Below are 14,062 nucleotides of genomic sequence, written 5' to 3'. Positions count from 1 at the left end.
TGGCTGATGAGGGCTTAAGCTTATTGAAGATTGGTGTAACCTGCCAGTTGCTCTTTCAGGCTTAAAGTGTGTAGCTTGGTATATCAAGCTGATATCTCATGAGGATTTAAAGCTAACTATTCAGTCCAGCATGCTAGCAGCTCAGGCGGGCCCAATACGAGCCATACGATATAACACGCTAGCCGCCTATGTGGGGTTGAGACATACTGGCCGCTCATGTGGGTTTTAAAAAAAAAAAAAGGGGACACTTTGTTACTTCCCGTTAATGGCTTTTGTAACGTTAAGTGTATAGCACATTGATGGTGTAACGGAGCACTTCGTGTGGGGTCATGTTAAGCACATTGGGAACATTTGGTAATAGTTTTTGGGAAGGCAAAATGTACACATTGGCAGGTCACATCAGCGTGTCTAGTGGAGGTAACGTACGCTCAGTGAGATCGCCTGTTCGTAGCTGTAGTGGAGTAAGGGTGAGTGCGTTGGCAGTGCATGTTAGCTACTCTCGTGGGGTTAAAATAGGCTCGCGGACAGCACGAGTTAGCAACTCATGTGGAGTTGTACAATATACTTCTATAATACGTTTTAGTTTCTCATATGTAGGTAACATGATCCCATTAGTGGAGCGTGTTGCTGGCTCTTGTGGGGTGAAACTAACCACCTAGGTACCATATGTGAACGACTCTCGTGATGGTAGTACATGTTACATTGGCCGACCTCTTCGGCGATTCGTGTGGGGTGGACTCTTTGTTATCACATGTTGGCAAGATTAATGAAGTCAAAATAAACACATTGGGAAGAAACGAACGAACTAACAAACAAGCAAAAAAAAAAAAAAAAAAAAAAAAAAAGGTGGAAGTATAGTAAAAACAGGGATACATGGCAAAATAGATACTTGGGGGCTTGTGAAGAGCCTGGTTCGCCCGAATGTCCCCAACTTGCCCATTAGGCAGGTGTATGTCCAGTCCTTTAGCGTTCTAACAGTCCTATGGAGGGTTCTGTGGACGTGGCCTTCTCTGTGCTCCTGTCTCCTCAGAGCCTTTCTCCAGTGCTGCTTTGTCGCTGGTGGAGCTGGGGGTCTTGCTTTTCCCCTGTCCAGGGAGTCCGGGCTGAGGGAGTTGGAGCTCCTGTAGGAAGTCCGTGGGGTCTTCCTCTGCTGACAGCAAAAGAACTCTGTCCCCATGCGGCACCACCAGTGTGCCAGACGTCCCCCATCTATATCTAATACCGCAGTCTCTCAGCTGCCGAGTGATTGGCATGAATCTTCTCCTTTCTAGCAGCGTTGCAAATGGTAAGTCATCAAATACTTTGATGTGAAGGTTATCTACCGTGATGGTGGGCGTCTTCCTTGAGCGGGCCAGAATTGCCGCTTTTACCGCTATGTCTCGGGTGAGTGCAATGATGTCCCTGGGGGCGTCTGCGGGGGCGGCCACGGCCTTCCGGATCCTAAATGCCGCTGTAATAGGCCATGCTTCGCCGATTTTCTTTGCTCCCATCACGATCGCCATTTTGTTGGCAAACTCTAGCAGGGCTTCTGGGCCTATTGTTTCCGGTGCTCCGCGGACCCGGACGTTTCTCTTGCGGTGCCTGGTTTCCATCGCGGTCACCGTGCGGGTAAGTTGTTGGAGTTGCTGGGTCAGGGAGGCCACTTGGGTTTGAGTCTCAGCTATGAGAACGTCTCTGTCCCCTTCTCTTGTCTCCACTGCTCCCAAGCGTGCTGTGACCCCGGTCATCTCGGACCGCACCTCTTCCAGATCCGACTTCCATACCTTCCGTAGGTCTAGTAATAACTTTTTAATATCACCTTTTGTCGAGGGCGAGTTGTCAGAGTCGGAGTCTTCCGTCTGGTATACTGCGTTGGCGGTCTGTATGGTCGGGGGGCCCCTTTCTCGGGCCGATGCCTCTGAGTCACTGGAGCTTTGGTTATCCCCTTGCGCCATCTTAGTTTGTGTCTGTGTTTGCGGCCTATTGAAGGACCGTCTGATGTCAGGCGTGTATGAGCCCTCCAGGCAGGTTATTTTCCTATGTTTTCGCCCCATATTGAGGTTGGGGGTATCTGGGTCAGTATTAGGCTGTTTGTCTGGTGTGTTTGTTGGAATTTCGTGGCGATTCGTCGATTAAAACAGTGTGTTCAGCCGGAGCTCCACACCAACACGTCTTGTTAGCTGCTCAGCTAGCCACGCCCCCTCTGAGTGGATTCTTAATGCCTCAAACGAACACAGTTGAAGAGCAATGCAGAAACACAATGAGCTTGGTCTACAAAGCTTTGTGAACAATGAAAGACACAAAACAAGCTTTAGCAGCGATGAAAAGGAAAAAAAATACATAACTGCTTCACAAGCAATGAGAACACAATTCTTAATGACAATGCAAAATACTTGACATCTGAAATTTGATCACAAAATCAGTTCAGTTAAATGGTTAAAGGTATTGCTACGCGTGGCAATGTTTCTCAATTTGAAGTGTCTCTCAAACATATTACTCTGGTAAGTGCCCGGGAGCCATCCCACTGTAAGATGTCAAACATACCTGGCTCCCACTGAACACCCACGCCACATCCATTGCATGTGTTCTTCATAGCTAGCGTACCTGCTGGAAAGGCTTATATGTGGCATGGGTGTCTGGCGACACTCAGGTTAGTTGTCAAACAGTGCTCAAACAGTTTAACGTCTTACGGTGAATGGGTGCCAGGGCGTTCCTGGCACTATAACCACTACAGTGGCTAATTTAGTCTAGATCTAATTTCTCTACAATTTGGAGTTCAATTTATAAAATTCCCATGACTACCATAAAGTTCACACTCTAGTAAATAACCACGTAATTGTAAATCTGTGTAATCTACAGGACAGCACCCTGACTTAGGGATGGCTTGCTCTGATAGGGAGATCTTGTCCACAAACACGCTGTAGCCATCAGTGATCGAGGCACTTGTTTGCTATAGAGCAGCTTGTCACATGTATTGAATGGAAAGGGCAAGCAATGCTCGCTCCATCAGTCAGCATGTCTCGTTCACACACCGCATTCTTGTGGATTGTGCAAGTTGCCAGAGTGCAGATACAGGTTCTTGTTGCACATTTATTGTGGACTAACAAGCTAAACCTGTTTTGCAACTACAAAAATAACACCGGACATTCAAGGGAATATTGTACTTTTTTCTTTTCTTCATTCATATTCCAAGCAACTACAGTATCTAAATGAAACCTGCTCCTTGCAAGGCAGAGATCATGTGCTGATTGATAGGATTACCTTTAATGTTGTTTGATAGCCTTTTGTGTCTGCTGCTCTGGGTTAATTGTTTGCTTATAAGGGTGCGACATGCAGAACTCGCTTTGCTCCCTTTTTAAAAAGTTCTTGGAACTGCATGGCAGAGTTTAAAACCCCTTTACTCGGGTTTATTTTTCGTCCAAACATGTTGGTCTAAATTGCTGTAATGATAACTGACTTGGAGATTCTGAATTAAACTGTTGAAATTCACTTTGAACTTCCCACATTTCACCCTTGGTGAATAACCCTGTCTTTAGGATAGTGTAGATGAGCTGCTCATACTTACCGATTTAAAAAGTCAATGCCAGGCTGCTAATTTTACCCGCGATTTCTCCAAGTTGAGCTGATTAGCTGTCTGGGTGGGATAACAATGTAGTAAGTCTACAACATATGCCAGAAATCTAGATCAGTTCAAAATATTCCATCTATTCTGAGGTCTGATGTTGAGATCCAGGTAAATTATCAGCCCACGATATGAAATATAAAGTCATCATTTTAATTTTCTTCAAAGAGGGCAAAGCAGACCTCCTGTCCTAATGTGTTTTATTCCCCACCTCCTATAGACTGTAAGTTCGTTTGAGCAGGGTCCTCTTCAACCTATCGTTCCTGTATGTTTTTTGTAATTGTCCTATTAACAGTTAAATCCCTCCTTTTTATAATATTATAAAGCGCTACCGAATCAGTTGGCGCTATATAAATGGCGATAATAATAAATTAACCATTGTGGAATCCTGCATGCATAAAGGAGGTACTATTCACGCTCTGCCCATCATTCTGGATTAGGGACATGTTTACAGGATATCAAGGCTTGCTCTCCCATCTCGAGCCTAACTAACATAGTAAATGCTATTAGTGATGATTTATTTTAAAATGCATTATAATATAATTTGTGTATTTATTCTTCCAGAGATGGCTCCTCAATACCCTCCAAACCTCAGTTCATTGAAGCCGATAAGTATTTCCTTCCATTCGAGTTGGCATGCCAACAGAAGTCTCCACGCATTGTCAGCACCTCGCTGGATTGTTTGCAGGTAATGAGTGTGTTCATCAAGCTTTGCTGCCATGTGACTGCCCTTATCAAAGTTACTAACGACCTAATCACCGCTAAATCCAAAGGCCACTACTCCATACTAATTCTTCTTGACCTCTCAGCGGCCTTTGACACCGTTGATCATGCTCTCCTTCTTCAAACTCTTCAATCACTTGGTCTCTGTGACTCTGTCCTCTCATGGTTTTCCTCTTATCTCTCCCAACGCTCATTCAGTGTCTCCTTTTCTAATGATACCTCCTCCCCTTGCCCTGTCTCGGTTGGAGTTCCCCAAGGCTCCGTCCTTGGTCCCCTTCTATTTTCTCTTTATACTGCCTCTCTTGGCAAACTTATTACCTCTTTTGGATTTCACTACCACCTGTACGCTGATGACACCCAGCTATATCTCTCCTCCCCAGACCTCTCCCCTGCCGTCCTGCAACATGTCACTGCTTGCCTTTCTTCCATCTCTGACTGGATGTCATCCCGCTTTCTGAAACTCAATCTCTCAAAAACTGAGCTCCTTGTCTTTCCTCCTCCTAATACTGATCCTCCTCTTTCGCTCTCCCTCCAAGTTTGTGGTACCAACATCAGTCCATCCTTGCAAGCGCGCTGTCTTGGCGTCATACTTGACTCTGGTCTCACCTTTGAGCCTCACATCCAGCATGTTGCCAAATCCTGTAGATTCCATCTTAAAAACATAGCCCGCATCCGCCCCTTTCTTGCACCAGATACTACCAAGGAGCTTGTCCATGCTCTAGTAATTTCCCGCATGGATTATTGTAACCCTCTCCTGATTGGTCTTCCCAATAGCCGTACTGCACCCCTACAGTCCGTAATGAACGCTGCTGCTAGACTGATTTTCCTCTCTAGTCGTTTCTCTCACACCTCACCCCTCTGCCAGTCCTTACATTGGCTTCCTGTATGCTATAGGAGTCAATTCAAGGTACTAACTCACACCTATAAAGCACTGAACAACTCTAGCCCCTCTTATATCTCCTCACAGATCCATAGGTATGTCCCTTCTCGGTCTCTCCGTTCTGCCCATGACCACCTCCTGTCCGTTGTCCGCACTCGTACGGCCAACTCGCGCTTGCAGGACTTCTCGCGGGCGGCTCCCTTCCTATGGAATAGCCTGCCTACCGCCATCAGACTCTCCCCTAGTCTTGCATCTTTTAAGAAGTGCCTTAAAACCCATCTCTTTAGGAAAGCTTATGGCCTCCAAGACTAACCCTTACCTCACACACCTGTCTCTTGCCCTCTCCTAAAGGGCAGCCCACCTTATTTGATTGCAAATTCCTGTCCTAATGTGTTTTACACCCCACCTCTTATAGAATGTAAGCTCGTTTGAGCAGGGCCCTCTTCAACCTATTGTTCCTGTAAGTTTATTTGTAATTGTCCTATTTATAGTTAAATCCCTCTCTTATAATATTGTAAAGCGCTACGGAATCTGTTGGCGCTATATAAATGGCAATAATAAATAAATAAATAAATGTGACCTTTCTAATTCACTGCCTTGGAGATATTCAGGCCGAGAATCCCTGTTATCGGGCAGAGCCAGATAGAGGGCATGTTTGTTTTAGTCCAAGGCTAGGTAATCCAAGGAGAAAGGTCAGTCAGGGTTTTATTTATTTTTTTCCGTTGCTATGTGAAGTGTTGGCATTTCTTGCTAAATTCATCGCTTTTTGGTGACTATGATTCTGTCAGGTCTGCAATGCTGGAAGGACATCAGATGCCCGATACAGCAAGATCTTTCTAAATGGGAACTTCGAGCACCATGACCTTGTATGACCTCTATTTGTTATGGTGTTTAAAGTGTCACTTTAGCACATCACTCAATGAGCCATTTGCTGTTATTTCCCTTTTTTATTTGGGCCTTAATTCACAGTGTTAGAAGCGCTTTGTATTTAAGATGCTACTTCGGATCTGGTGCAGAGAGTCAGTAAAATAATTGGAAAGACATTGTTTGACTTTAAAATTGTCTAACATGAATCAATCTTCTTTTAAAATCCCATTGCTCCATGCAATAAATATGGAACAATAACTTGCCCTGCTTCAGTGTTTGACTTGGAATATCGGATCAGATTTTATTTCCAGCATTAAAGCTTTGACATTTTCCGTGTACTTCCAGAAACTCATCGCGTACGGCCACATTACTGGAAATGCACCAGATAAAGGAGCCCCTGGCAAGCGCCTTATTGATCGCATTGTTGATACAATTTGCAACTGCTTTCAAGGTCCTCAAACAGATGAAGGGGTACAGCTACAAATTATAAAGGTAAATGAATCATTCTAGCTGTGTTCGCCATCTCAATGTTCTTTGGGCAAGGCGCTGTTAGAATTCGTGGCCTGCTGGAGCATATTGACAGCCAGTTAACATAGGGCACCGAGACGTGCCGATCATGCTGGGATGCTTCCATTAGTTTGATAAGAGTGAATCGCCTTTTTTAATTTCCTCTCTTGCTTTGCTGTTAAAGGCTCTTCTCACTGTGGTAACATCGCCATATGTAGAAATCCACGAAGGGACGATCTTGGAGACCGTTCGGACATGTTATAACATTTACTTGGCAAGCAAAAATCTGGTCAACCAAACTACTGCCAAGGCAACACTCACTCAGATGCTGAACGTCATTTTCATCAGGATGGAGAATCAAGCGGTAAGTAATCTCATGGCTGTGTATAACAATAACTATCTTACTCACTGGATCACTGTGAACGTGCCATGGATACTCTAGGCTTGCAATGGCAGTATCTTCTAAAACCTGGCTAGTGATTTAGGACTTGAAATTGTTATATGCTTTGTTCTATCCAAGTTTATGGTAGGGGATTTCAGACGTAAATGCCATAATGACGTCATAAAGTTGACTGCAGTAATCTATAGTTATGAGTTCAAGATGACTAAATAACAACGTAAAGGAAGAAGTTGGTTGTGGTGCTGAAACTGATGTGTGGGTGAGTCAGTACAAAAAGAGGACTCCCCTAAGGTAACACCTAACCGGTAGCTAGAATAATTTGATTAAAGGGAGAGATTGGATGGATCAGCTGAGAGGCCTAGCATCACTACTACTGGCTGTGAAGTAAACCCCTCCCACAACTCCAGGCTTACAGCCTTTCCATATATGTATTTATTTTATATATTTTTTTTTAATTTAGTATACAGCGCTGGCTCCACTAAAACTAACCATACAAACTACTATTTTGGCAGGTGCAGGCATAGGATTTGCATATCTGTTACCCATAATCCTCTGTTTAGGAGCATTTAGAACACAAAAGTGTGTTTGCACACTCACACTTTAGTGAATAACCGACATAAGGGATTACTGGAACATGGATTTAAAGAAAACACACTTTATTGATATGATCTTTATTATATATTTTTATTTCTTGTCCTTTTTAATATACATATATATTTTTTAATTTTTTTAGCTTCAGGAAATTGTGAATCACGAAAAGCAGCAACAAAAACTACACTCTCCCGCCCTCCGCAAACCAGCAGAATCCCCGTTGGCCTCGCTGCACACTCTCAACTACCCGGAAGCAGAGCCTCCGTTACCACAGAACTATAGTAATGTTGGCAACGGTGACCAAGAGAGGGGCAGCAGAGCAGAACCGGAGGGCAGCGAGGATAGTGTAACTGCTGAGCCCAAACTGAACGAGTACAGAACCGACGATGGACCCAAATACAGTGAGGATCCTGGAAGAATAGAGGACAGAACCGATGGCGGACCCAAATACACTGAGGATCCTGAAAGAATAGAGGAAAGAACCGATGGCGGACCCAAATACATTGAGGATCCTGGAAGAATAGAGGACAGAACCGATGGCGGGCCCAAATACATCGAGGATCCTGGACGAATAGAGGAAAGAACCGATGGCGGGCCCAAATACAGTGAGGATCCTGAACGAATAGAAGACAGAGACGATTCTGAGATTAAATCGGGATCAGATCACACTGATGACAAAGCTGGTGACAAGCTCAAATCTACACAGGAATCTGATCTCTGTGAAGAAAGAATGGCCATGGCACCCAAGGGCAGCACAGATGGAATAGTCACAGAACCCAGTTCCAACCTGCCTGGTAAGACTTTTCTTATAGATAGACGATTCTCCCCACCTCAAACTTAAGTGTTCCAGCGTCACCTAAAGGGACACTCCAGGTACCAATACCTTTAATGCATTTTAGGTTTTTGGACTCATTCCTTTGCTGAACTTTGTTGCATGTTTACATCTTTATAGTTTTTAAATGTCTGCAGTCAGGTTGTGAAGTAAAAAAGCCGCTCACTCAGTGCTGTCAGTGGCTGAGCTGTGTACATACATTTGATAAGAAAGTATTTCTGGCATGAGGGGGTGTGGCCAGGGAGGCAGACTTGGGGTGCAACATTCATCAAAACATTTATAGAAGAAAAAAAAAAAAATATATATATATATATATATATATATATATGTGTGTGTATATATATATATGTGTGTATATATATATATATATATATATATATATATATATATATATATATATATATATATATATAAAATTTTCTATGACGTCTGAAAATAAATATTGGTAATTAATATATTTTTAACCCAAATAACTGAAGATGTTTCTGCTCCTGAAAATAGGATTCGGGATCCAGTTGAGTCTGGTGTTAGATGTTACCAGCTCTGTGTAGTTTACCGTTGCACAGTTTCCAAGCTCTTGGAATATGTACTGGAGTAATAGGAACGGGTGATTTGCAGTGACTGAAGTCACTCAGCGGAGCAGCTCAGACTCTCTAGGTGTAACGTGACCACAGACGTAGTAAATTAGAAATGAGCTCAATAACCTGTTTGTTTGGTTTTGATGGGACACATTGCAGGATAGATTTATTGCCTATTTTAATTATGCATCACAACAAGAATTCATATAGAAACACAACAAGTGGGGAATTCAGCCATCCTAGAGCTTCCTTTTTATTTGTTTTTCATTGTTTTGATCAGTAACTTCCCTTTCAGGTAAATGAGACAGGATTTTCATGCTCCGTAGACCAGCATGTGTCTGCTTGTACACAAAAATAATATCCACATTTCACATTTCACAGTTCACATTTACTACCTGTGTAACGTATGTTTTGGATTTAAAAAGTCCTCTAGTTTTCAAACAGTTGAAATGAAGTTTAAAATGATAGATAACCCCTTTTAAATGTCCTCTCCTCCCACCCTATATCCATTCCTCAACATTGAACACTTTCTAAAAAGTTTGTTTCTTTTCTGTTGGAATTGGAAGGTCCCGGAAATGTTGATGAAACAGTTGCATCCGAAATCCCCACATCTGCTGAAAGGAACCAAACCAACGGGATTGCAGACGATGGGCAGTCGGTGTCCTCTACTGATATTATGGTACTGAATCACCAACATCTTGTCATTTCGATTTGTGAAAGATTTCTGAAGAATTAAAAAGCCGAGTGCTTGACACGGAGCGTACATAGAGCATCACTCCTCCTCGTTTGTGGTCTTTTCTAATAAAACGTGGACTGATGCTACGCTGGTATTGGGGCTACAAGACAGAGGATATTTTCTGAGGACCTGTCTTTCCTCTGATTTCCCCTGTCCTGCATTAACCAGTGCTATGATGTGTATATATAATGTACACTCCTGGTTATGTTTCCTGCCAGTTTAATAAATAACGGTTTCAATCCACGTGGATGGTGTTTGTATCTCTTTTTACATTATTTCACGTTTCTGTCCTCTAACACAAACTGTCAGACTTCCTTCTCAATAAATAAAATTACTTTTTTATTGCTCCAAGAGCACTGGGCAGCACTTTTCCTGCATGGTCAATTACCGTGGGGACGTAGCCAGTAATAGCGTCTAGGAAAACAAGATGGACCAAGCAAGACATCGCCAGACAGGTGCTCTCCTTTCTGGGAGAACCGTTCATATAGGGATCGACCGATTATCGGTTTTACCTATATTATCGCCAGATATTCGGTATTTTCGGCAATATCGGTATCGGCCAATATAGATGCCGATAATACATACCAGGACCGCCGGGCCCATTGTCAAATCTCGCGAGCCCCGCGGCCGCAGAGCATTGCCACAGGTTACCATGGCAACGCTCCGCACGGCACGCAGACCGCGTGAGTTAGACTGGGGAGCTGAAGGAAGCTGCAACTATACAAACACACACACTGCATTCATTATATACAAACACACACAAATTTACATCCCCCCCCCCCACACACACACACACTCTGCATTCATTATATATAATATATATATATATATATATATATATATATATATATATATATATACACACACACTGCATTCATTATATACACACACACTGCATTCATTATATACACACACACTATACAAACACACACACACTGCATTCATTATATACACACTATACAAACACACACACTACATTCATTATATACACACACACTGCATTTATTATATATACACACACTGTACAAACACACTGCATTTATTATATATACACACTATACAAACACACACACACACTGCATTTATTATATATACACACTATACAAACACACACACACACACTGCATTCATTATATACACACACTGCATTCATTATATACACACACACACTATACAAACACACACTGCATTCATTATATACACACACACACTATACAAACACACACTGCATTCATTATATACACACACACTATACAAACACACACTGCATTCATTATATACACACACACTATACAAACACACTGCATTCATTATATATACACACACACACTATACAAACACACACTGCATTCATCATATACACACACACTATACAAACACACACACTGCATTCATTTACACACACACACACACACACACACCATTATATATACACACACTGCATTTATTATATACACACACACTATACAAACACACACTGCATTCATTATATACACACTATACAAACACACACTGCATTCATTATATATACACACACTGCATTCATTATAAATACACACACTGCATTCGTTATATATATATACACACACACTGCATTCGTTATATATATACACACACACTGCATTCGTTATATATACACACACCGCATTCGTTATATATATACACACACCGCATTCGTTATATATATACACACACCGCATTCGTTATATATACACACACTGCATTCGTTATATATACACACACTGCATTCGTTATATATACACACACTGCATTCGTTATATACACACACACTATACAAACACAGACACACACTGCATTAATTATACACACACACACACACTATACAAACACACACACTGCATTTATTATATACACACACACACACACTGCATTCATTATATATACACACACTACACAAACACACACTGCATCCACTACACACAAACACACAGCTCCCCTGTCTAAACACACTGCATCCACTACATGTGGCATGTATATTTTGTGCATTTTCTTTTAGAAATAGTTTTTTTCAAAATGGTAAATGTACAAAATATCGGCAGGCTATTGGCCTGAAAGTTCATAGATTATCGGTATCTGCTTTAAAAAACCAATATCGGTTGATCCCTACTTTCATATATTCATTGTTCTGTTCTAATATTATTTGAAGATCAGCGCAGGTCCTGTCCCTGGCACCTCTCCACAGAACATTTTGCAGACCATTTAGTAATATTTCCACTAGTTATTTCATTAAAGAAACTGTTATAGTGTCAGGGATACAAATGTGCATTCTTGACACTATAGGTCTAAATAGTTATTTAGCCGCCCCCCTCCCCCCCACCCCCGTCTCCCTTTTCACCAGTTAAACTCACCTTTTTCCATGGCTGGCCCTGCCTCTTGGCTGAGATCATCAAACTTGATGATCTCAGCCTATCCAGTGCTTTCCTGTAGGAAAGCATTCGGCGTGGAGACACTGAATGTCCGCACTGCCCCAGGAAGCTCCTCTAGTAGCCATCTGAGTGACAGCCACTGGAGGTATCCCTAGGCAGTAAGTAAACACTCTTGTCTTTGAATAGGCAGCGTTTTAATTAAAATGCACGGACAGGATATAGACACCATATCAACTACATTAAGCTGTAGGTCTTGTGACTATAGTGTCCCTTTAACTACAGTATCCATTGTATGCTTGGTGTTTGCTGCACTTTTTAGATCTGTGTTTTTTTTTGTTTGTTTTTTCAATCACGCATATTTAGGGAAGAAAGTTTGCCTTCTTTGTGGGTTTTTTTTCTTTCTTCTTTCTTTTGCCTCTAAGTGGAAAGTTTGCTGAAGAAATATAGCACGTTATTTTAATATAGTTTTTTTTTTTTGTTTAGGAATCAGAGTCCGTCCACGGGCACCAGTCCGGAGCTCGGTTCTCTCACATTCTGCAGAAAGATGCATTTCTGGTGTTCAGATCTCTCTGCAAACTTTCAATGAAACCACTTGGCGAGGGCCCACCTGATCCCAAGTAAGCAACTGATCAGAAAGGAACTGGAAGAACTTCACAACCGTTTGCTTTTCAATATTAATAAACATATTTGATGTCTTTGGGAAGCTGCCGAGCACTGAGCCAGAATGTGTAAAGAACGGACATTGATTTACAAAGATAAATAGCCCCCGTACATTAAAAATACTTAAAGTGCAGAAGGTTACACTTTTTAATGTTTGATTCAAAGCGTACCAACGTCATCACGTCTTTCTGTTCATTTCAAGGTCCCATGAGCTGCGCTCGAAGATTATCTCCCTGCAGCTCCTCCTGTCAGTATTGCAGAACGCTGGCCCTGTATTCCGAACGCACGAAATGTTTATCAATGCAATCAAGCAATATCTCTGTGTGGCACTGTCAAAGAACGGCGTGTCTTCTGTGCCCGATGTGTTCGAACTTTCTCTTGCCATATTCCTTAGTTTGCTGTCAAACTTTAAGACTCATTTAAAGATGCAGGTAGAGGTAAGTTCTGGAAAGAAAGTATTTTTAATGACCCGTGATTTAGTATCCTGTGATTAGTGTAATTCGCACATGTGGTTTGAAGAGAATTTCAAACCAAAGCAAGGCTGAGCCTGAGGAACAAATCTCCAAGATTTTATAATCATTTTCTTTTAATTCACGCAGCGTTTGTCTCATTTTATGCAGGTATTTTTTAAAGAAATCTTCTTAAACATACTGGAGACTCCAACAAGTTCCTTTGAGCATAAATGGATGGTTATCCAGACACTGACAAGGATTTGTGCAGGTATTGTTAAAAACACAAACAAAACTTTTAGTAAGAGATGCATGTAAATCTACAAAACCGCTAACTTTTCATTTTCTTTCTGGTTTAGACGCCCAATGTGTGGTGGATATATATGTGAACTATGACTGTGATTTAAATGCTGCTAATATATTTGAACGACTTGTTAATGACTTGTCAAAAATTGCCCAGGGGAGAAGCGGGCATGAACATGGAATGACTCCATTACAGGTAAAAAGAAAGAATGGTTCACGGCGTTTCTCACTTATTTGGCATTTCTTGGTCTGCGGGCAATGTTACAAGAATTTTGAAGACTTCATTCTTGACCATTAAAAGCACCCACTCCATCTTAGTGAGATGACGTTTTAATCCTGCTATGTAAAACATTGTAGTTTTGTAGAAACTGTAGTTTTCGAAAGTGCAACAATGGTGAAGAGACCAGCTGATCAATCCACTAGAGTTGTAGATGGTTGAAGGGTAAATAGGGCATAACCCAGAGTAAACAATAGCATAAGGAAAAACTGAAATGGGTGAAAGGAAACCAATACACCCATAATCAGAATTTTACCCCAAGGTGAATTTG

At 41.9% G+C, this 14,062-nt stretch overlaps 1 protein-coding gene across 1 annotated transcript in view; it reads left to right on the top strand.

Moving 5' to 3' along the window:
• The window catches only part of ARFGEF2 (ADP ribosylation factor guanine nucleotide exchange factor 2), a 52,827-nt gene that overhangs the window by 14,050 nt on the left and 24,715 nt on the right, over positions 1-14,062 (top strand). The window contains exons 3-11 of the mRNA XM_063459658.1: positions 4,166-4,289; positions 6,417-6,563; positions 6,763-6,942; positions 7,712-8,363; positions 9,546-9,658; positions 12,586-12,719; positions 12,965-13,199; positions 13,383-13,482; positions 13,571-13,710. Of these exons, the coding sequence (XP_063315728.1) occupies positions 4,166-4,289; positions 6,417-6,563; positions 6,763-6,942; positions 7,712-8,363; positions 9,546-9,658; positions 12,586-12,719; positions 12,965-13,199; positions 13,383-13,482; positions 13,571-13,710 (1,825 nt within the window). The remainder of the gene's footprint in view (positions 1-4,165; positions 4,290-6,416; positions 6,564-6,762; positions 6,943-7,711; positions 8,364-9,545; positions 9,659-12,585; positions 12,720-12,964; positions 13,200-13,382; positions 13,483-13,570; positions 13,711-14,062) is intronic.

The sequence above is a fragment of the Pelobates fuscus genome, chromosome 6 (genome assembly GCF_036172605.1).
Source record: "Pelobates fuscus isolate aPelFus1 chromosome 6, aPelFus1.pri, whole genome shotgun sequence".
NCBI classification, from domain to species: domain Eukaryota; kingdom Metazoa; phylum Chordata; class Amphibia; order Anura; family Pelobatidae; genus Pelobates; species Pelobates fuscus.
The sequence above is the reverse complement of the archived record's forward strand: the minus strand, read 5'-3'. Positions and strand labels throughout refer to the sequence as shown.